Source organism: Lytechinus variegatus, chromosome 4 (genome assembly GCF_018143015.1).
Source record: "Lytechinus variegatus isolate NC3 chromosome 4, Lvar_3.0, whole genome shotgun sequence".
In the NCBI taxonomy this organism is placed as follows: Eukaryota; Metazoa; Echinodermata; class Echinoidea; order Temnopleuroida; family Toxopneustidae; genus Lytechinus; species Lytechinus variegatus.
Window position 1 is genome coordinate 64,682,655 of NC_054743.1, and position 24,094 is coordinate 64,706,748.

Sequence of the window (24,094 nt, forward strand, 5' to 3'; positions counted from 1 at the left end):
ATTGAATATTACTGTTTTTCATCAAGAGTTGTAGCACCAATTTTGTGGATTGGTGAATTGGAGCCTAGTGTATTGATTGTGTGGCATGGTATCGTTTTTTTTTTCAGAGTGACTCTTGTCTCCTTTTAAAAGGATTTTCTGGAAAAGCTAGATTGCTCACCACTTCTGTGTAAAATATGCTTATATTACATAGGTAATGTAGATTCGAATCAATGATAGGTCAATATGCCATCACGTGACCGTAGCTGCGAGGATCGCATTTGTTATATTCTAGGTTTTGACGTCACCTCAGTGAACATAACTGCATTGTATTGTCAATTGCGGTGTTATATTCACTAAGGCGATGTCACTCGCTGCTTACAATTTGTGTAATGATGTACACGCTAGTGTAAACGCGTAGATTGCATGAAGAACGCGCTTGATGTATTTTCAAAGAAAATTCTATCATGACATAGATGGATCAGAGCTTTAGCAAGAATTTCTGGTTGGAGCCAGATGATGAATGCAATCTCTGATGGCGAATCCACAGGTACATGTATACACTATATAATATAACAGATATTGCCTGGTCTGTCGTTTTAATAAACAACATTTCACTTCCCCTCCGAAGTTATATTTTTCCCCCGGGAGAATAAGTTCCCTCAGCGCTGCGCGCTTCGGGCAAAATATAATCCCTTGGGAAAAATATAACTCCGTCGGGGAGAGGAAATAGTATGCAGTGCTTAGAAACATTAGTATTAAGCGCTATATAAATGTTGCATATTATTACTATTATTATTATTAAATGTTATATTCAAACTCTAGGTAGGCAACATCTGTATAATATTGGTCTACAAGATGGTCTAGTTCTCCGACAGTCTAATGCCACATGGACTAAACCTATTGGCCCTTATTCTCGAAAGAGGTTTCAATCATACCATGGTACATAACCATGGATCATGCAGAATAGTGTATATAAATTACATTTATTTCATCATGTACACTATGAAATGTCCAATTATGAATTGCAAAGGGCGCCCCTATGATAATACCAGAAACCAGCGTAGTCCAAGGTTTTGTTACCACGGTACAATTGAAACCTCTTTTGAGACCACATGCCACCAGGTCTACAATCAATGTTATTTCACCAACATTCAGTCTACATTAAACTTGGTAAAATACAGATGGTCTAATTGTCATTTAGTCTATTAAATATCCAGTTGGTCTAATTTTCTTACGTTGTAAAATGAAGTTAGTCACCTAATCATATAGACCAATTGATGTTAGACCAAGTGGCTATTAGACCAAATGGGTATAGCCTAACAAAAAAATTAAACAACATGATTGATGTGCTCAATGGCAACAAGACAAAATGGTTGGTAGGACTGGTAGTAGATGAAAGTAGATGAAACAGAATGACCATGTGGGATGAGGCCTTAACAGAAAGAAGACGAAGCGGATGTAGACCAAGTGGCACTTTACCATAGTTGACACTGTTGTGACTATTCTTGTGGGCGTTGTTCTTGTGAGAGTTGAAGCATTAATTCTCCTTCTTCTCCACTTTACTGCTGGTGTCCACCGAGCCGTTCTTAACCCCTTGACTCCCGCTGGCCTTGGTGCTACCGTAAGCAGAGCCTTTGGATGCTACCGTGACGTTGATGATAGACTTGGTGTAGGTAAACACTGCAGGATATAAATCAAGAATAGAGAAACAATGAGATAGAGAAGGATAAAAATTCCCATAACTGGAAACACTTACAATTGCCACCCCAAGGCCTATCATTGTTTCAAAATTCTCTTTACTGCCCAAACAAATTATCAAGTCAAAATCAAGGAGGGTTATTTTATCAAATTATACACCAACAGGTGTATAATTACCAAATAATGTTTTCTATTTAATCAACCCAACCCCTACTGACCTATCCCCCAACATAGTTCAAGTTTCATCCTTCTTTAGAATTAAATTCCAGACTTACCAACCTCTGGGAATGAAAAATTGTATTCTGTGATAAAAAAGTGCATTTTTCCCTTAAAAAAGTGTATTTCATAATAAAATGCATGGCGCACTTGTTCATTGCGGCGCTAAAGGTGCATGCAAGCTAAAATGCACACTGCTTTTGCAGATGAAAAAAAATTTAAACATGACGCATTGGTCGATCATGCCAAGAGGACGCGCACTTCTGCGTATTGATCAATAAGACTGCGCGCTGCATATCATGTAGGCATTGGCATTTAACTGCGACTCTAAGTCATCCTTAAATCTTTGGGAAACACACACCCCCCGGTCACTAAATCCTCACCTCCATAGACGGCACCAGCCACAAGAAGGATTAGGAGAGTTGAGCCGGAGAGAAGCGTGACAAAGGCGTAGTAAATAAGAGGAATTCCTAACACCGTGAACCAAAATATCATCACGTACTTAGGAGTGGGGGAAGGGGGTAAAAACTTGTGCCCCCTCTCGGGATCGTACCCTTCAAACGTGTTGTGGTCCAAGAAGTACTGGAATGTCTCGTCCTGTGGAGATCAAAGTGAAGTTTGAGGTTAAAAGCCTGTCTTTGGCTATGGTATATCCCCTAAATGCATCTCTGATTATTCTAACTCATTTTTTTCACTAGATATGCATGAAAATGAAATGAAAGCGTGTTTTACAAGATAAATTTTGCTAATTTTCATCAACATAATATTTTATCGAGTGACTGATACAAATAAAATATACGCATGATTTTCTGTTTGTTTTTATAAAATTCCCATTTCAAAGTGCTAGATATCTGAGATTTTATAATTCGAAATTCCACAGAGAGTCAGCAGTAACGTGGAGCGTTGTGGCCTAGTGGATTAATCTTCAGACTTTGAAACAGAGGATCGTGGGTTCGAATCCCAGCCATGGTTTACATTAGTTTTCTTCAGCAAGAAATTTATCCACATTGTGCCGCACTTGACCCAGGTGAGAATGGGTACCTGGTAGGAAGAAATTCCTTGAATGCTTGAACAACCGAACAAGGTAGCCGTGCCAAAGCGGGGGTAATAATAATAGCAGGGCCAGCTGGGAGAACAATTTTCGGAACTGAAGTGGCTACCGTGGGTAAATATGCCACAAGTATTATTATTAGTTAAGAAAACAGATTCAAGACTACTACACATATATAAGTTTGGATGATAGTAGATGATAATTGATTATAATTCCCAACACTGACCCTCTATCAAAGCTTTAGCTGGGCTTCAATATGAAATGAGAAGTATTCCTAATGGATACTGTTTGATGAATCATCACTCGAGGTGCTACGTACCGGTATACAGTAAACAAAGGTAAAGGTATGAATCATGGTCAAAAACATAATATTGAGGATAAATATAAGATAATGATTTATAGTATCCTGTGAGAGAAAATAATGATTATCTCTTTAAGGGAAGGTGCTTTGACTGTTTGTATTTCTAATATCATGGGCTTGTTTTATAAAGAGTTACAATAGCTGTAACTTTGCAATAATGGCAACCACCATCGTAACATGGCTTACAAGCCAATAATAATCTAGGTTTCCATAGAAGCTACAATGATATACAGTAGATGGAATTTCTTATGAAATCAGCCCCTACACTCTTTTACATCCACATACGGTGACACCACATTTGCTCTTGCGACATTTGCTCATGACTTAATAACTCAGGGGGCATGGAGTTAGGATTGTAATTTAATAGAGCATTTGTTTAAGAATAATGCAAAGATAAGGATTAGGGTTTATTTAGTTCTGGGGACTAGGTGGTACCGGTATGTTTGGCTTAACATGTAGATCAGGGAATTCTCAAATGGTGGCGGGCGAGCCACTTGTGACGCACCGAGCCTTGCAGAGTGGTTCATGGTAGCCGGCATAGAAAAAAACACGAGAAAATAACTGTTTGATCTACTATTAATCTGGAATCGAGGTTTGATCATTATTTTTTTTTATTACAAAGGGAAAATAAAAAATCTATTTGAAATTTAAATGCTTATTGATTTCCTCTGATTTGTGTAATCTAGCATTCAATAACCCCTATTATGGAGGTTTGATGGTGTTCTTCTTCTCATTTATTCTATTCTTGATGTATTTATTTACGATTGGTACAAAGACTACGTACATGTGTGAACATAGATTTGTAAATAGTGCTTTTAATGATGATAATAATCATAATCCCTTCATGTCCTCATTTTTAATATGTCAATATATATATCGCCATGATGGCACTCAGGGTCTGCCTCGTCAAGACCTTTCGGTCTTTTGCAGTCTCCCAAATTTCATTTTGTATTCATGTATGTTTAATTGCTTTCTTATCAATTATGTATTTTTCTGATATTGTATCTTGTGTTTTTTTATTGAATGGAATTTGAATAAATTGAATTGAATTGAATAATTACGTTTTTATTCAATCAGGGTAGCCATTTCGGTTAGGGAACTGCAGCGGCCCTGCATTCCATTATGACCCTTCTCCAATCTAAATGCTGAGCGCCAAGCAGAAGGCACAAGGTTCCATTCCTATATTATATTTGACCCCGTTGGGGATCGAAACCATGCTTCAGGTGGTCCTGCACCCCCCCCCCCCTCCACATCCACCACACTATTTCGTATGTTAGATAGTGGAGCAGATTCTCAACAAGAAATTTGGAGCTTCAACAAAAGTAATAATGATTAATAATAATAAATAAAATAATGAAAATGGCTGATGTAGATTTTCCATCGGAGCAAATGTCATGCAACCCCAAATACATGTACATGGATTATTTCTAAAAATTTGGGGCGAATCGCCATCTGTCCCTGCGTAACTTGTTGGCTGCCCCCCCCCCCCCCCCCCCCGATTTTGAAAATATTTTTCTTACCTTTTTCCTATATAATTCATGGCAATATTCAGCAGTTGCTTCGTCTGAATCGGTAGGTACCTCGTCAAGAGGTAAAACCCTGTGAAAACAAAAGAATGACAAATATTTGATGATCAAGACTTGCAAGACATGGCCCTGGGAGGCAGGGTTGAAACACCCTTGAAGCCCCCCCACCCCAAGCTTTGCCTCAGAGGTGCTGCATGTGTTATTCATCATAGGTAGCACCCCTGGATATCTGGTAGGTATGGTTAGAGTAGAAATTCAATCAATAGCATGCTCATTTTGAAGTGAAAACCAAAAATATCTGGGAGATGTTTCATAAAGCTGTTTGAAAGGTACATGTATTTAAAACTCTTTCTTGGGGTTGAGCAGATTCTCAATAATGTATAGTAGACTGAAATCTGATCTCCGTGGATAAAAATTCTTGCTATTTAAAAAAAAAATTGTTCACATTTCTAACAAACACATTCTATTTACAAGTATTTGTCAAGCTTTGAGGAAAACTCTACAGAATGTTCACTCCAATCATGTTAAAACAGGAAACTATTGGGTAGATCTCATTTAGCATAAAAAAGATCACTGATATATGTGTAAAGTTGTCACAACATTTTTAGTCGTGCATAGCTTTGTATGAAATGTCTGCCCTGAAACAAGGTCTTATGATTTTATGAGTATTTTCCTGATTGTTCAGGTGGGTGTTTCATAAAGCCGTTCGTAAGATAAGAATGACTTTATGCACAACTGGTGATCCCTTCTTGTGCTAGATGATACATCCCTATGTCATTCATTTAGGACATAAGAACATGCTCCAGTCGTTCGTAAAGTTGGGCGTAACTTTACGAGCAGCTTTATGAAACACCCACCTGGTGGGTGTTTCATAAAGCTGTTCGTAAGATACGAACAACTTTACGCACAACTGGTGATCCTTTCTTGTGCTATGTGATATCACTGTCTAATTGAGTTATGACCTAAGAACATGTTCCAGTTGTTCGTAACTTTACGAAAAGCTTTATGAAACACCCACCAGGTGTGAATATGCTTTGTTGGATCCAGACTTGAGTTTGATTTATCAATGATATTAAACATTAGAAGTCAGCCAGATGGCTGTTTTTCAGCGAGGCCACAATTACATATGTATTGTTTTATCAATAGAATTTTTTGCAAGGTGGCTTAATCAGTCGATAAATGCAATTTCATTGGAAGTCAATATGATCATATACATTTTTTTTAATACTGAAGAGAGCAATACATATTGCAAAAGAATAAATTTGGTTGAAAATACAACAAGTTAATAAAATATACAAAATGACGGATAGCAAACAACTGGTATAAAGAGAGTAAAATTTTAGAAAATAAGAAAAAAATAATCATCATCATCAATCATCATGTTACCTTAACCATCATCATCATCACCATCATCATTGCCATCATCATCATCATCATCACCATCATCGTCGTCATCACCATCATCGTCATCATCATCACAATCATCATCTGGGCCATTCTTGATTAGGTTTGTGACCGAAATTACGACAAATCTTTACTTTATTAATAAATCTTAATATTTTTTTAGAGATTTAGTAGTTAAAAGTTATAACATTAACATGTTCAGACAGCTATCACTTGGAAATATTTTTTTCTGTCTCCAATATGTAGGTTCAAGGTCAGAGGTCAACAGAAGAGGGTCACATGTGTGACTTCACACAGAAACATGATTTTGAAAGTTTAATTTCATTTCAAAATTCCTTTGCATTTCAAAATGAAATTCAGACTTTCAAAATCATCATAATTAGTCATAAATCTCTCTAAAAAAAATAGATTTATTATAACTAGATGGAATTAAAGTCACGATTTGTCATAATTTCTGTCACTCATGTGACCAAAAATGGCCCATCGCTGTCAGGGTCAACATCACAAGACACACACCCTCTAACCGTCCAATAGGCCTATCAACAAAGTTTTGACAGTTTTGGCTTTCCATAATTCTTGACTACAGAATACAGGCCATCAGGTTTCAACAGCCCATCAATGATAAGTAAACAGGACATACTGACCTGCCGTATACATGGTATTCAAATTTCTTTCCACAAAGAAGATCATACAGCGAGGATTTAGCACCATCTTTATAAGCTATCGTTGCGTCAACAATATGTGAAACTGAAAGGCGAACAGAAAAAAATGTAATAAGAAACTTTTTTAAGCATATTCAATATCAAATCAATAACGGGAGACCTCCTTCTTTCCTGGTGTTGTACGCCATTGGAACCAGCTCCCTGCCAGTGTAACATCTGCTTCTTCTCTGGAACAGTTTAAGAGGCAGCTGGACGGGATAACGCTGCGCCAGGCTTAGATGGAAAGGGAGTTAGTTTTTACTTGCACAAGGAGCACTTTTACCTAATATGTACATACACCTTTAACCTCTTAAGCATATTACTGAAGTTTGGCAATGCAGCATGGCACACTAGTTTTTCAGCACTGCACAAAGTACGAAAATACTCTACCCAGAGGTCTGTACTACACCCGGAAGAAGAAGAAGAAAAATCATTTTTGTTTCATGCTGATATCAACAAAATGATTTCAGCTAATGCTGTAACCGATTTTTATTCCAATTCCCGATCCAATCCGATTTTCCCCTTTTTGCTACATTTTCTGAACTCCGATTTTTGACCAGTGGGGAAAAAATCGGATCGGAAAAACCAAAACATAACAAGACAAAAAAACAACACGTGGCGACATGTTTGCCGTCAAAATGCGCTGGTGACAGGGATTCGATTTTAAGGCGCGCGAGAGCGATCGCGCGCTACATGCGCGCCTTAATCCATTTTTGGTAGCGCGATTAATAGCGCGCCTCGCGATCGTTGACCTGCGCGGAAATGCCTAAAGTCGCCCTTGAAATCACCCCAAATCATGCTTATTGCCGAGTGAATATCAACTCAATATGCTCGAGCTCTGCTTACCATTTAAAATAATCCAAAAACCAACACTCAAAGTCATGAATAATCCTTAAAAATAGCGCGAGTAGCGCAGTTTCAAATGCCGACGTTGCGTTATTTTTTCTGTACCACGTATTTCCATACACATGGTACCAAGTACGGAAAAAAAAATCAATGCAACGGTCGGGAAACAGTTGCATGTATAGGGGTCCATTATGACTACCACCATGTGCAATTTCGAATGCACATGTTTCCCCTACAGATATCACGATTCTGTGATTAAATAATTCGAATTACACAGGAAATAAATCCCTGCGACTTGTAACCTAGCATTGGTGAGTTGTCATTCGGCTTTGCTTTTCAAAACGGCTTAGGCCTATTAACTTTCAAAATAAGTTACCTTATTTATTAATTATGACTAAAAAATCATTTATTTTCTTTTTCTAAGGGATGAGGTATTATATCAGACAATAAATCATCAAACAAAGCTCCATCTATTTTACAAGGCTGGCGGCCCAGCTCACGCATTGGCGCTTTTACTAGCTAGCCAGTTAGAGCTCTGTCTCTGCCAGAGCTCTGGGGGACAATTCACTCAGTAAAGGCCTCAATGATGGTGATTTTCTGTTTCAGACAGAGTTTACATTTCATGAATATTATTCAAAACTGCCAATAAAGTTTGATGATTTCTTCATTGTCATGTATATTTAAGTTCTTAATGAATACATTCTCACCGAATTTAGACTCCCCAATAGAGAAATTAAATTTTCATGGAGATCTGCGTTTTCAAAGAACTTCAGGAAAAGTTAGGGGATGTGGGCCTTTATTACATGTACATGGCTGAGTACAGGGTATTTGTACTGGAATAGATGGAGTAGAAATTAGATATTGAATTCATTTATATCCAAGTCCAACTCACAGTCACACACACACACGCACTCACCCACACACACCCACATCCACCCACACACACCCACATCCAAGATTCTAAGCATGAAAATAACTTTAAAAATAAAAAAATATTGAATAAAAAGTAATAATTCATTAATAAGTGAACAGGTATCAAGTCACACACGCACTCACCCACACACACCCACATCCAAGATTCTAAGCATGAAAAATAACTTTAAAATCATACAATATTGAACAAAAAGTAATAATTCATTAATAAGTGAACAGGTATCAAGTCACACACACACGCACTCACCCACACACACCCACATCCAAGATTCTAAGCATGAAAAATAACTTTAAAAATCATACAATATTGAACAAAAAGTAATAATTCATTAATAAGTGAACAGGTATATCCAAGTCCAACTCACAGTCACACACACACGCACTCACCCACACACACCCACATCCAAGATTCTAAGCATGAAAAATAACTTTAAAAATCATACAATATTGAACAAAAAGTAATAATTCATTAATAAGTGAACAGGTATTCCTCAAAATACAAAAAGTAGCATTTAAAAAGAGCCCCCGAAATGCAAAAGTAGCCCCCGAAATTTGCCAAAAAAATTTAAAATGGAGCCCCTGAAAAAAAAATTGTTAGTTACTTAAATTTAAGCCAAAGTCAAAACCTAACTCAAACAGGTTTTGATAACACACAATCTAATTACAAAACATTGTAAAACGATTACAAATACTTTGGTTGTTGATTGTAACTTTATAGTACATACATTTCCTCAATGATCCTTACCTCCATCTGTTTTGTTAATTGGACAAAAAGCTCCCCTTGTATGATGAAGAAGAGCTTTTTGCAGTGCTCCTCTACCGCTCTCCTTAAATGATCTAGGAGAGCTATTTATTGCTCCCCTCATAATTATAAAACTGAGTCCCTGTGGTGATTTGTTTTGATCTCAGACAAAAGCGGTGGAAGGAAAAGAAGACAAGGGGGAAGAAAATTATGATTTGTTTTTATCTCCGATATTAGCGGAAAGGCAGGTGGAGAGAAGATTATGATTTGTTTTGATCTCCGACATAATTGTGGAAGAACAAAACGATGATGATGATAATTGGTGATAAATTGTTTTGATCTCCGACAAAAATGGAGGAGGAAAAACAACGAAAAGTCGATATGTTTTGATCTTAAGCGGAGGCAAATAAGATTTAGTTGAACACGCTGACATGCGCGGTAATATTTACAACTATCTGACTATACGTCCTCTAAGAGTTTACGATTACCTCCGCTATCACTACGATGATTTAGAGAAGTTGAATTATCATGGTAAACAACTCTGGATAATAATGCGTCCTTTTCGGGAGGTCATGCGACCTTTATGAGTTTACGATTACCTCCGCCATCACTACGATGTTGTAGAGAAGGTGAATATCACGATAAACAACTCTTGATAATAATGCGTCTTTTTCGGGAGGTCATGCGACCTTTAAGAGTTTACGATTACCTCCGCTATCACTACGATGTTGTAGAGAAGGTGAATATCACGGTAAACAACTCTGGATAATAATGCGTCTTTTTCGGGAGGTCATGCGACCTTTAAGAGTTTACGATTACCTCCGCTTTCACTACAATGTTGTAGAGAATTAGAAAATCATGGTAAACAACTTTGGATAATAGTGCGTCTTTTTCGGGAGGTCATGCGACCTTTATGAGTTTACGATTACCTCCGCTTTCACTACAATGTTGTAGAGAAGGTGAATATCATGGTAAACAACTCTTGATAATAATGCGTCTTTTTCGGGAGGTCATGCGACCTTTAAGAGTTTACGATTACCTCCGCCATCACTACGATGTTGTAGAGAAGGTGAATATCATGGTAAACAACTTTGGATAATAATGCGTCTTTTTCGGTAAGTAATGCGGCCTCTAAAAGTTCACGACGGACTCCGCCATCACCACGATGATGTTAGAAGAGGCCTATCGTTGATCGGCGGTAGTGTCGCGCGCTGGAACGTCATTATCTTATTTTCCTTCCTCCGATTATGTCGGAGATCAAAACAACTCATCATCTTCTTCCTCCGCTTTTGTCGGAGATCAAAACAAATTCTGCCATCAGTGTAGCGTGCCGCATTTGTCCATGCGCCGGCCACATACAAATTTTAATGTGTTTTTTTTTTTGTTTTTGAATATATTCCGATCCGATATCCGAACCGATTCCGATTTTAGGATCAAAACTTCCGAACCGAACTCCGATCCCGTAATTGCTCTAACTTACAACATTAATTTCAGCATTCAAAATTTCCTTATATATACAAACTAACTTACACAAAAAAATAAATTGAATTTTGCCTACTCAAGCACAGTGCAATAGTTTAGTGTTCCTCCCGTTATACCAAAACTTGTGGTGAGCACTCATTTTTACATGCTTCCACCATTTCATGGAATGCCCTTCCTACCCATATCCAAAATATACATGACTTTAAGATAAGTTCAAGACTTCTCTATAAAACAAGGTGTCCATTTAACATGCAATGAACTTGGTGCCAAACTTTCTTCAACTTCTCTGTAATTTCATTTCTTAGTTTATACTTTTTTTTCTATCATTTCATATAAAGTGCATAGGGACATGCTTTTTTAGCTATGTGGTATGCACTGTGATAAAACTGATTATTATTATTATCATTATTATAAGTAGCAGTACTACTAGTAGTAGCAATAGTAGTAGTAGTAATAGTAGTAATAGTAGTATTAGAAGTAGTAGAAGTAGTAGTAGTAATAGCAGCAACAGCAGTAGTAGTAGTAGTAGCAATAGTAGAAGTAGTAGTAGTAGTAGTAGTAGTAGTAGTAGTAGTGGTAGTAGTAGTAGTAGTAGCAGCAGCAGCAGCAGCAGCAGCAGCAGTAGTAATAGTAGTAGTAGTAGTAGTAGTAGTAGTAGTAGTAGTAGTAGTAGCAGTAGTAGTAGTAGTAGTAGTAGTAGTAGTAGTAGTAGTAGTAGCAGTAGTAGTAGTAGTAGTAGTAGTAGTAGTAGTAGTAGTAGTAGTAGTAGCAGCAGCAGCAGCAGTAGTAATAGTAGTAGTAGTAGTAGTAGTAGTAGTAGTAGCAGCAGCAGCAGCAGTAGTAGTAGTAGTAGTAGTAGTAGTAGTAGTAGTAGCAGTAGTAGTAGTAGTAGTAGTAGTAGTAGTAGTAGTAGCAGCAGCAGCAGCAGCAGCAGTAGTAGTAGTAGTAGTAGTAGTAGTAGAAGTAGTAGTAGCAGTAGTGGTAGTAGTAGTAGTAGTAGGAGTAGTAGTAGTACTAGTAGTAGCAGTGGTGGTGGTGGTGGTGGTGGTCGTAGTAGTAGTAGTAGAAGTAGTAGAGTAGTAGTAGTAGTAGTAGTAGTAGTAGTAGTAGCAGTAGCAGTAGTAGCAGCAGCAGCAGCAGTAGTAGTAGTAGCAGCAGCAGTAGCAGTAGTAGTAGTAGTATTTAATGGAATTGAATAGAATTGGAGTCCAACTTCCTTCTTCACCTCACCTTTTCCTTTATAAGTCTGCATGCATAGATTGAAGCCCTTTGTTCTTGGCATGAGATGGTGTTTAAGGCCTGGGAGTCCCTTTTCTTTCGCAAACGCCTGGCTTTTCTTGTACTTCTCCTCTGTGAAACGGGTTCCCTCACAGAAGATCAATGTCTACATGGAAGGGGGGAAAACAGATGCGTATTCAAGTTGGAGTTGCATGGGGACTAAAAAATATAAGGCACGTTTCCTTTGTTTGAAGATAATATCATATGATGAAATAAGTAACTTCAGCTGCAAAATAACTGGCTGTTTTGCATGCTATTCTGGATCCAAAACCTCAGAGAGGGCAACATTTGCTAGAGTACCCCTTTCAAAGGCTTCTCTGTAGATATTGCAATATGCAGAGGGCAATATTCTGTCATACTGCCCTCTTCTATACCAGTAAAACATTTTCTCTGCAGACAATCTGTAAAGTATAAGGGCAATAGTCTGTCACATTCTACAATATCTTGCAATTTGTAAAAAAAAAAAGAGGAGATAAGTATTTTTTTTTTGGGGGGGTGTTCACACTTACAAGTCTTTTCTGCCTTATTTCACTTGTACATGTACATTTTTATGTCCCCAGCCCCCATGATTGTGGAACCCCAGTGCATATGTACATGTACCCCTTGCCCCCTCTCTGCATAGAAAAATAGAAACATAATTATGTAATCAAGAAATCAGAAATATTGCCCACACTACTCAGACAATGTGATCTTAGCTTAGTCAATATTTATCCCAAAACTCCCAACCCATTTAACTGGAAAATGGTTATGATTTTGCTACAAAAAACAAAAACAGGGGAGAAAAAGGAAAACTACAGTACTAGTATATTGAAATAAGAGATCTGGGCCCCGTCTTACAAATAGTTGCGATTGATCCGATCGATCGCAACTATGGACAGCCAGCAATGTCAATATCTGTTATGCATGTTTGTTCAAAATATTTTCTAGCTATGATGTATATTCATGCATTCATCGTTGTCTTGAAAATTCACCGTGCTTCTCTTTGTTTACAAAAGACATTGTGCACATTTCCTGTAGAAAAAATTATGACACTGATGGATTTCCATAGAGTTGCAATTGATTGGATCAATCGTAACTCTTTGTAAGATAGGGCCCAGTATGGAAGAAACAGCACATTCATTCCTCGAAATTCAAAATGGTTGGGAAATCTAGTGTATCCCCACACCAGCTATTAAAGAGAAATTCCAGTAGTTGCAGTAAACACTGATTTCATGAGAAAGTCTGTAAAACAAGGCTTAATTGTCAGTATATCATCGAGGATCTAGATCTGGTACAGTTACATTAACTGAACTTTGTGAAATCTTGAAATCTACGATGAAAAATGTTCACACCGAAGATCCCCAACACAGATAAGCGCACGTGGGACAATGTATAATTATTGCTTAGAGCGTCGGGCCCGACGCCCTACCCGAATCCTGTGCTTATTTGCTGATTTCTCAGCAATTACACAATTTATTCCAGAATCCTTTGGCACATGCGTTTTATTTATATAAACAGACACTTTGGTGGTAATTTCATTGGATTCTGTACGAACTCATTTTGATATCTTTACCAAAACTAGCATTTACCTTTAAAGTCAATATTGTACATGTAATGTAATTATCCCCGCCCCTCCCCTCCCTCAATATAGGTCAGATCGTAGGAGATTAATATTTCATGACGTGAAAACTTGAGGAGCATTGCCAGATTTCAAACCATGAAATTGACCTTTAATATTCAAGAAAAAATAGGTCAAATCAATACAAGTTAGCTCAACATGTATATCCACAGTGCAAGATACAGGAATTCCAATCAAATTTGTGAGGATAAGAATCTTTATCTGAAGTGCAATAGGAAGATAAATTCAGACAATAGGAGACCAAAGTACGATTGCATCATTTCTTAGCCTACTACACTGAAAACACAATGCACATAATGTACTGTACTGTAGCCACAGCTACTCAGGATATACTGGCCTGAACTCTACATCCAGTTCAACTTTATAGGCCAAGGTCATAAGTCTGAGCTAGAATTATGGGAAGCTGAAATAAATATCACAATTTTGCATACAGTATCTTTAATATGTTAATATGCTCATTACAATAATGGTTCGGAAAACTATTCCAGAGCTGCCAACCTGAAAAGGAACATTTCAGTATTTTTGAAGCAGAAAATCAGTATTTCGGTGAGGAAATCAGTATTTTCCAAAAAATACCATAGGACCACACATACAACTGAAACTTTAGAAATCAGTATTTTACATGAAACTATCAGTATTCTTCTCACTTTTCAGTACTAAATACTGAAAATCGGTACTACTTGGCAGCTCTGCTATTCCAGACAGCTGTGAATGATTTGAACATCATTTCAAATGAGTTCATAAAATGAAATAAAATTGTTCTAAATAAGAGAGATTTGAGTCTAATTCAGTTTCCATAGCCAAGCCAGAACTTTAGACTAATTAAACTAGAGTTTTAGGATTCAGGCCATTGTGTTCAAAAGTTCCATTCATCCTTGTATTGATTTAAAAGCATCCTGAATTTGTGCTACACTCTTGCTACACTCTTGGTAAAATAAATTGTGGCAAAGAACAATCTCTAGACACAATAATAATAATGACAATAATAATATATCTTGAGTATGAGGAAGCGCGATAGCTCAGTCAGCAGAGCAGGGGATTTGTATTCCGGTGACCCGGGTTCGATTCCCACTTGGTGCGCTAGTGCCCTTTGGTAAGGCATTAATTCTCAGTACCAGGTCCTTCAGAGAGGACCTTAAGCCGTCGGTCCTCTGGTTGCTTGCTTACAAGCATTCATGCTTTCTTAGCAATCAGGTAAAAAAAAAATCACCACCAAATAATAATGATAATAATAATAAAGCTCTTTTACAGTGTATCACATTATGACATGTGCTTCCAAATGATTTGAATATTATTACTCCAGGTTTTGGCGGCTGTAATTACATGTACATGTATTTACAGCACACACACACTTCAAGGAATTCATCCCTTCAAGGAATACAATTCCCACCGGCCGTAATTATTTACAGCTCACGTGCACTTCAAGGAATTAATTTCTGCCAGGTAACCATTTACCTCACCAGGGTTGACACTCCTGAACACTCCATAAAACGTATGATTTCTTCTCGGATCAGCCGAGAACTTCACAGACCATGTAATACTTTGTTGAATCTATTGACACAACATAACTCATGACATCAACCTGACCCCCTTTTAAAGATAGCCTCTTTACACTGGCCTCTATGAAAATGATTTTCACAATTCAGCATTGATCATCAAGTACAAGTACCTGGCCAACTGGCAAGCATATCAGGGTGGGTCTATTTTTGTGACATAAATATACCGTAACTAAAAAACTATGAAAAAAAATGTATAAAAAACTTTTTTTAGGAGCGTGGTAGGAGCCCCGGCACAATCGCGCTCCTCAAAAATGAAGGTCTGGGCTGTACAGCCACAAAAAAATTGAATCTGTTACCAAATCAACCACTAATAATATTCCAACTCTGGATTATTTTCTCATACACTGCTACTGATATACAAATCGTTGTGCCAGCTATCAGGGTATCTCTTTGCATTGGATATAAAAAAGTATACAATTTTGATACTAGCACTGCTTTTCACCATACGTACACAAAAAAATTAAAAAAACAATAAAATGTGGCATTCTGAAATACTTACAACACATGGATAGTGGAATGTTGTGATGTTCTTAAAATGGTTCACCAGGGATGTTTTATCTTTAGCGTAATCTCTGTTGACGAAAAGCTGCTCAGTGAGGTAGAAAGACCAACCAAAGAAAGGCACATACTTCAGCTCATTCTTCATCAGACTCTTTGCCCCCTATAAAAAGAGAGAGAAAATAGTTTTTATAATAATAATATTCAACATTTATGTAGCACTTAATACAATGTTTCTAAGCGCAGCATATTATTACCCCAGGTTTAGCGCATTTACTCTGATCAGACACTCAAGCATTCAAGGAATTTCTTCCATGTACTGGGTTCCCATTTACTACACCTGGGTGGAGAGTGGCACATGAATAGAAACGCCTTGTCAGAGGATGCGAGTGCTGCAGGAGGATGCGAGTGCTGCAGGAGGATGAGAGTGCTGCAGAAGGATGTGAACCTGGGACCTTGTTTTTAGAGAAGTTGTGGCTCAGTGGATAATTCTCAGAACTTGTAAGCACAAGGTCCAGGATTCAAAGCAATTGCGTCCCTTGGCAAGGTGTGTATCTACATTTGCCACCCTCTACCCAGGAGTAATACCTGATATGAAAAAATTCTTGAATGTTAGAGCATCTGATCAGGGGGTGGTGTAAAAGCCAAGGCAATAGTATGTCTACAGCCATTTATAGAATATCATATTGTATTTGAGACATGAAATCAAAGGGACTTCACACCGGGATATTTTAAAAAACAAACATTCATATGGCAAGCCATTTTATAATGTCAACCGATTTCTTAATATACAACAAATTGCATTAATCCATGGCAATTCTTGACCAAGAAATAGATAATAAAAAAAACCAGCTTGCCAAAGGTATGCCTGCATTCGCTGAAAGTAAAACATTCTAGTATGACCGGAGATTATCTAATGAGGATTAAAGTTTATACAAGGAAATTCCTTGTGGATTAGGTGAACAATACAGCAACAGCCGTAACAGAAATGTATCACAACCTTTGCAAAGTGTAACTTTCACTAAAAAAAAAGAGAAGGAAATGAGACGAAATGAATGTGTTTCTTTTTAATTCAAGTATCTATTTCCTTGAAGAATAATGAAATGAAAGATTTATAGCAAGTTGAAATGATTTCTGAATCTAGAATCACATATGAATTACAAATTAAATTATTAACACAAATCGTTATTACTACGACAATGTTCAAGCAAATTTTCATCAATGCTCACTCTCCTTAATACATGCACACCAAAACAGGTCACTGCCAAAGTAATGCAAAGTTTAACACAGGAAATAAAAGCCAACCTGGTGGGTGTTTCATAAAGCTGTTCTTAAGTTAAGAGCGACTTTAAGAACGACTGGTGATCCTTTCTTACGCGTAAACCATCGCCAATGAACATTTTGGTTGTATGCCATTTACCACAAGAAAGCATCACCAGTCATTCTTAAAGTCGCTCTTAACTTACGAACAGCTTTATGAAACACCCACCTGGTGTATGCAATAAGGCAATGTAAATCTGAACCAACAGCGGAGCAATTCAATTGTGTCATAATGACTGAGATCTCTGTTGTGTTCAGACTATTTTCAGCAATCTTGGTTCTGCAGAATTGCATTTCAAAACCTACCTTTTAAGTATTTCTTGTTTGTGATTATAAAAGCATTTACAACAATACATGTACTTTGGATATCTGTGAAAAATTACCTCAATGGAACTGTAATTTTACCCATGGACCACAAATCGGTAATTCCCATAGACTTTGCCAACATTTTTGTAAAGTCACAATTCTTAGGAGAAAAGGGTTAAAGCCCCTTACACAATTGGTGGTGCAACTGCTTACAACAGTTGCAATTCTGTATATTGTGACCAAATGATCACAAACGATCGCATGAGCAACTGCGAAAGCCCCTTTATACACGATGTGAACACAAGGAATAAGAACTCACTCTAAGCACATAACTCTATTAAGCTGCATGCATATGCCAGGTAACAAGCCAGTCTACTTTGAAAATCACGACCCTGGGGTGAGAATGATTGCTTGAAGTTTAAACACAATATTAAACAAGCTCTAGAGTAGAACATTTACCATTGCAGTCACAATACAACATTCACTACCATTTGAACTGTGGGGTCATCTCAGGAACAGTTCTGTGATTTGTTAAAGGACAAGTCCACCCCAACAAAAACTTGATTTGAATAAAAAGAGAAAAATTCAACAAGCATAACACTGAAAATTTCATCGAAATCGGATGTAAAATAAGAAAGTTATGACATTCTAAAGTTTTGCTTCATTTAAAAACAACAGTTATATGCACATCTCGGTCGGTATGCAAATGAGGGAACTGATGACATCACTCAATCACTATTTCTTTTTGTATTTCATTGTATAAAATATTTTTATTTTCGCTTCATTGTCATGTGAAATGAAGTTTCATTCCTCCCTGAACACGTTCAATTCTATTATTTTAACAGTTTGTGCTTCAGGCAAGGAGGTCCTAATCATCAAATTCGTAAAAATTGAAATATTTCATAATTCAAACAATAAAAAACAAAAGAAATAGTGAGTGAGTGACATCATCGACTCTCTCATTTTGATGTAACTGGCTCGTTCATATAACTATTTTGTTAAAAATAAGCGAAACTTTGAAATGTCATAACTTTCTTATTTTACATCCAACTTTGATGATATTTTCAGCATTGTGCTCGTCTGATTTTTCTCTATTGATTCAAATCAACATTTTTCTGAGGTGAACTTGACCTTTAAACCAAAGGAATAAGAACTCACCCTAAGTACATTACACCTTTCTGCTATTTGCCAGGTGACGAGCCAGTCCACGTCTTGTCTGTGATTCAAGATCAGGACTACGTGCTCCTTTCCTATCAGGTCCAGTTCCTCATCTTTGATGTAGAGATGGACCTCCGATCCAGACCAGTAGTCAATCAGCCACAACGGCTCTAATAAAAGACACAATACAGAGATTACATTCCTGAGCACTCTAACGGCCACTGCATACGTTATGACTGATCCACGATCCCAGTTTGGAACCAATCGCATGTGTGTCACTTTCTAAAAATATGAATGAAAAGTCTCTTTTAATTTGAGTTTTGATTTAACTGTAAGAATTCATACTGATATAAAAATTTTGGATGATCGCAAACCTTTATTTTGAAGAAGGTCAAATTACAATGTAATTTCAAATCGTAGCTAATCGTACAATTGCAATGACGTCATTACGATTTGATATTTAATTTGCTTTTATTCTAAGCATGATAGCATAGTCATAGATTTGAACATAGGTATTCTTAGGTTGATTTACATGTAAAACATTACACAGTACGATATTCCATGTCTCAATATTAGCATCAGTTCTACTGTGTTCTATTGCAAAATCGGGTCACAGACCAGTCGTAAGGTGAGCGGTGGCCTTAACACATAGGTTTGCAATCAGCTGCAACCAGGTCTCTTGCAACACACTATATGATCGCTTCTCCACGATCTGAAGATCGAAGACATCATGGTCGAGTGGTTCTGACATTATGTCTTGAGAGTCATGGGTTTGAAATCCAGCCATGGCATGATTTCCTTCAGCAAGAAATTTACCATTGTGCTGCACTCAACCCAGGTGAGACAAATGGGTACCAAGAATGGATAATTCCTTGAATACACAGCACTGGAACCGGCAGCTCCAGGGTAAAAATAACGGTGCACCTAAGAATAGATTATTTCTATAGCAAAATATAAATTCATATTACAATCCGACCTCTCTTATCCTGACACATTGGGTTCAGCACCGATCCGGATAAGGGATTTATCCAAATCTGGGAGACCCAATATTATTACACACAGCTGCCTCCCCAACGACGGTAGCTACACATAATCTTTTGTAGTGGGCGTGCAGACAGTATTCATTGCAGTGTCAATGCAAATTATATGTGGTGTTTTTACGGAAATGAAATTGATTGATGGCCAAAACTATTGGATAATTTACCTGCTATAAGAATAATTGAGGTATACATCAAGCGTACATGTACCGCGAAAGAAAGAGAATGACTTGATGAAACTAAGTTTTACAATTGGATCATCGCGGTGGGTATCATAGCTTCGCAATGTCAGCCATTATTATACTGACTGTAGGCTCAAACATGATAGTTTGGTGCTGTTCGTATTGAGGCCTACAATGTAGCACTAGCTAGCGAGACATGTGTTGTTTTTTCCCACAGGAAATAAAAAGAGAACGTGATGAAATGTTCGCGCTGCACCCTGATTTACTAGAAAATTATCCTGTCTAAGTTCTTTCAGTGATTTGGGTGAGATAATTTCATGAAAAATGTGGTTGTAGGTAGACTATTTTGAAAAATATATGTAATCAAAGTGAGTTTGAGTAGTCCTTGAGTTTCCAACATACTAGATTGAATTGGAAAAAAAAATCTTGGCTAGTGTGTGTCCAGATAAAAGAGAGATCCGGATAAGAGGAGGCCGGATAAGAGAGGTCGGACTGAATTACAATGGTTCTTGTATTCTCATCTACGTTTTTATTGTGTGACATAAATGTTCATGTACATGTATTGCTGTAATTATTATTCTTGGGGCAAGTATACTTCAATTTTCCACTTAAAGTGACCTTCCAGAAAGGCTTTCTGTTTGAGAATGTATCAATCAAAGACAAATTCTTCATTGAAGTTCCTTACCATGCCACATCAAAGCGATAATGAGGCCATTGGCTTCCCTGTATAACCTCTTGCTGATCGGCCATAAAACCAGGGTGAAGCATTGGCACGTCGTGACAATGAGGGCACTTATCACAAAGAGGCAGAAGAACCAGATGTGGACCAGGCCAGAACTCTTGATGGAAGATACTAGGCCCATTGTTGAAGGTACAGGTGGCAGAGGAAAGCACTATGAGAAGTGAAGGAAAAATAAGCCTTGGTCAGTCATTGGAATTATAAATTATGAAATAAGACAAAGTATGTTTGCTCAGTCTATTGACTACTGACAGCCCTTTGCTGTTGCTGTCAGTGCCACCATGACACAGCATGGCTGTGATCCCTTATTGTATTACTTTAATAGAGGAAGGTAAAATGTTTTCCCTTGATCCTGATATAGCCTACTTGTGGTCAGACTTTGCCTTACAATGCAGATCTGCAGGGCACAAACATTTAGTTGCACGTTTTAATGAATTTTGATCGCTCGCATCATTCAAGGCCCTATACACCGAAAAGAAACTTTGAATGATGTCCAGTCCAAAACCAAAACAATCAAGAGCTGTTCTCAACAAGCAACATGCCCAATACCTAATGCAGCTAAAATTCAGATTGATTAATTAGATAGTGGAAACAAATCTATGCAAAAATTAATATAAATTTAGGGGGAGGTTTCCTACTGCAACAGCTACCAACAATTATCATCGACAAAATACTCTACTTGCCAATGGCAATGCTTGTCTTGTAATTTTCAATTCCAGAATCCTTTAGTAGAGGCACTGGTCAGAAAATTGTGATCATCCCAGTTTACAGGGACTGTCTAAATTTTCAAAGATTTCTCCACAAAAGAAATCTAGGAAAGTTCATTCACCTGTCAAGTGCCGACATCAATCAAGTGCGCTAGTCAATGTAAACATATCAGGTTTCATAAGAAGATTATTGAAAGATGAGAAGTCGTGAAAAACAGACAGAAAACTGAATCTGTTTTTAGCACTCTCATTCCTCGTAACTGCTGTCTATGTCCCGCAGGGATAAGTGAAAAAAATTCTCAATAAACAAGAACAATATCAATTTATTAAGATATGATTTGTCTTGGTTTATGAGGATATATATATCCTGGTTTTCTGGGACCATCCCAATTTTGGGACCAGCGCCTCTACTGACTTAAGTCTAATACCCCTTTCATACTGGCTTCTTCCCTTTTTCCCCGGCGATTTTCGCTGGCGAACTTCTCCTGCACACATTCCTCACTTCCCCGGCAAAGAGAAAAATGTGACCTTTTGCACTAACATCTCTTCCCCGGCAAAAGTCAACGTCCGTTTTGTTCAGGCGAAAGCAGGCTATTTTTTTTTTTCCGACATCGCAATATAGCAACGTTACTCGTTAGCCCAAGCCAAGCTGAACATGCTCGGCACGTAAATACAACGAACTTAAAGAAAATTGTAAACTCTCTTCTTATCGATTACAAAAGGTGTCGACAAAAGGGTTAAAAATACAACATATTTTGGAAAGATTATAAGCAAAACAAAACAAAACGCAGAGTATTTTCAATATTTTCAGTGCATTTGAGCATGTAAAAGATGCTTGAAAATACATTTAAACAAAGTATAACTTTGATTGATCAGCAATCCGCTTTATCATCGTGCAGAATCTTGGTTCATCTTCACGGCATTTCAGGCCTCAGCCTCAGGGATATGAAATTTATATCTGACATCATTGAAAGTGGAGAAGTTCACTGGTGAGTTTTCATATTGGCCTTTTCACCGGCGAACTTTTCCTGTGTATCTTTCATACTGGACACTTTCCCCATCCCCTTGCTTGGCTTTGCCGGCGAACTTTGTTCAACAAACGGGTTCCCCAGGGAAAATCGCAGTATTGTTTGTCTTAATTTTGACTCGACTCTAGCTAAAACTAAAAGCTAAATCAAGTCTCAGATAATTTTAACACTTATCAATCATTCATAAGATTCACAAAAACATCAACATGAATTTGTGAAGTGCATAGAAATTAAGGCAGCGCAGCTATGAATGATGTAGCAGAATTAAGCAGCGCAGCTTCTCGCATAACTCGACACCGCACTACAACTGGTGCACCACGCCAGAGTTGGCCGCCTGGATTTATGCGAATCCCGCACGCAAGAGATTCAAACAGCAACGGAATTTCCCACACTCTCAGAGATCAAAATGATGATTTTATTCATTGAGCAGTTAACAATAGCTTGTATGCCTCCTAACTGAGTAATTCAAATCTAAAATCACAATTAGAAATACTATAACATTTTAAAATTTGATTTTTAGACTTTAGTGTATTTACCTGGCACTATCGGACTCGTGAAACTACGGCCCTGCTAGCTAGCTGCCAACGTGATGTGAAGAACGCCCGCTACGATTTACACGGCAATATAAACGGAATCGCTTTTTTGGGGGGAGGGGGGTGGGCGGGGTTGGGGGTTGGGCCTTGGGCGACATTTGAGAAAGGAGCACTGCCACGGGAGTATCAACCTTTGGTATCAACAATACAAATAATAAGGAAGGGTTAGAAATTTGATCTGATGTACATAGGCCTGTAGGAGCCATTGAAGATACCCCCCCCCAAAAAAAAAGGGAGAAGAGATCGATAAAAGACAGCTAGAGAAAGAAATGAACATGAATAAAGGGTCTGTATCAAAAAGGAACATAAAAACCTGGGGGGGGGGGGCACTTACATTGATGGGTGGATACCATGCGCGACCAAAAAAACACGTAAAAAGGATGTCCTTTTCACGAAAGGGCACGTTACGTACACGTGATAAGGGTGTCAAAAACACAAAAATAATGAAAAAGGTATCTATTTCGCTAGGAAAATTACGTGTTTAGGGTCGAATTTGCGGGGATGATTAAACAAAATTAAAATGTTTTATAAAGGATGTCCTTTTTGCTCCAACACTACGTGTTTAGTTCTATTTGCGCGAGGTGTAGAAGGTGGGTTCGTACTAAACCAAATAAGGTAAAGCCGACGACCGAAGGACCCGTAACAACAAAACATTCCTGTTCTTTAGGGGTTCATTTCAGGGAATATTTGCCAAGAGTATCGTTTTGTTTCCAATACTTGTTAAGGGTATGGTTTCACACGCCGATACTTATTTTCAGAACATGGAAATTGAGACCCCATGGTCGCGCATGGTATCCACTCGTGAATGGAAGTGGCCCCCGGGCATACAAAACAAAACACAGGGAAGGGTGGGAATAGTAGAGTGGTCAGAAAAGGAAATGTGCATTCTATAGCTCCTCCTTTTGTGTACGTACCATAGCACATTTTTTTCTCGCTCAGTTTCCTAGTTTGTCATACAAAATCAGCCTCTTCACGGTTGGAGGGGGCTCCTAGATTGAGACTAAAGCATGCCCTCCCCCCCAAAAAAAAAATAATAATAATGAAATAATAATGAAATGAATAAAACAATTGGATATAATATATTATAGGGATCTTTCCGAAATATACAAATTCCACTTCTCTTGCTGAC

General features: G+C 37.8%; 1 protein-coding gene across 1 annotated transcript; it reads right to left on the reverse strand.

The window, feature by feature from the left end:
• Nucleotides 1-735: 735 nt before the first annotated feature.
• Nucleotides 736-22,938, reverse strand: LOC121414538 (1-acyl-sn-glycerol-3-phosphate acyltransferase gamma-like). Its single transcript, XM_041607747.1, has 9 exons — nucleotides 22,909-22,938; nucleotides 20,584-20,791; nucleotides 18,680-18,849; nucleotides 15,897-16,058; nucleotides 12,173-12,326; nucleotides 6,883-6,985; nucleotides 4,829-4,907; nucleotides 2,280-2,493; nucleotides 736-1,662 (listed from the first exon to the last, which is right to left on the reverse strand). The coding sequence occupies exons 2-9, from the start codon at nucleotides 20,759-20,761 to the stop codon at nucleotides 1,520-1,522; spliced, it is 1,203 nt and encodes a 400-aa protein (XP_041463681.1). The 5' UTR covers nucleotides 20,762-20,791; nucleotides 22,909-22,938; the 3' UTR covers nucleotides 736-1,519.
• Between the last annotated feature and the right edge of the window lie 1,156 nt (nucleotides 22,939-24,094).

Bases quoted from the DNA above. Each gene is read 5' to 3' on its own strand.
- LOC121414538 (XM_041607747.1), bottom strand. From the start codon at position 20,761: ATGGGCCTAGTATCTTCCATCAAGAGTTCTGGCCTGGTCCACATCTGG. The intron at 18,850-20,583 runs GTAAGGAACTTC...GTCTTTTATTAG, and splicing joins TATCGCTTTGATGTGGCATG to AGCCGTTGTGGCTGATTGAC. The intron at 2,494-4,828 runs GTAAGAAAAATA...TGATCTCCACAG, and splicing joins ATGAATTATATAGGAAAAAG to GACGAGACATTCCAGTACTT.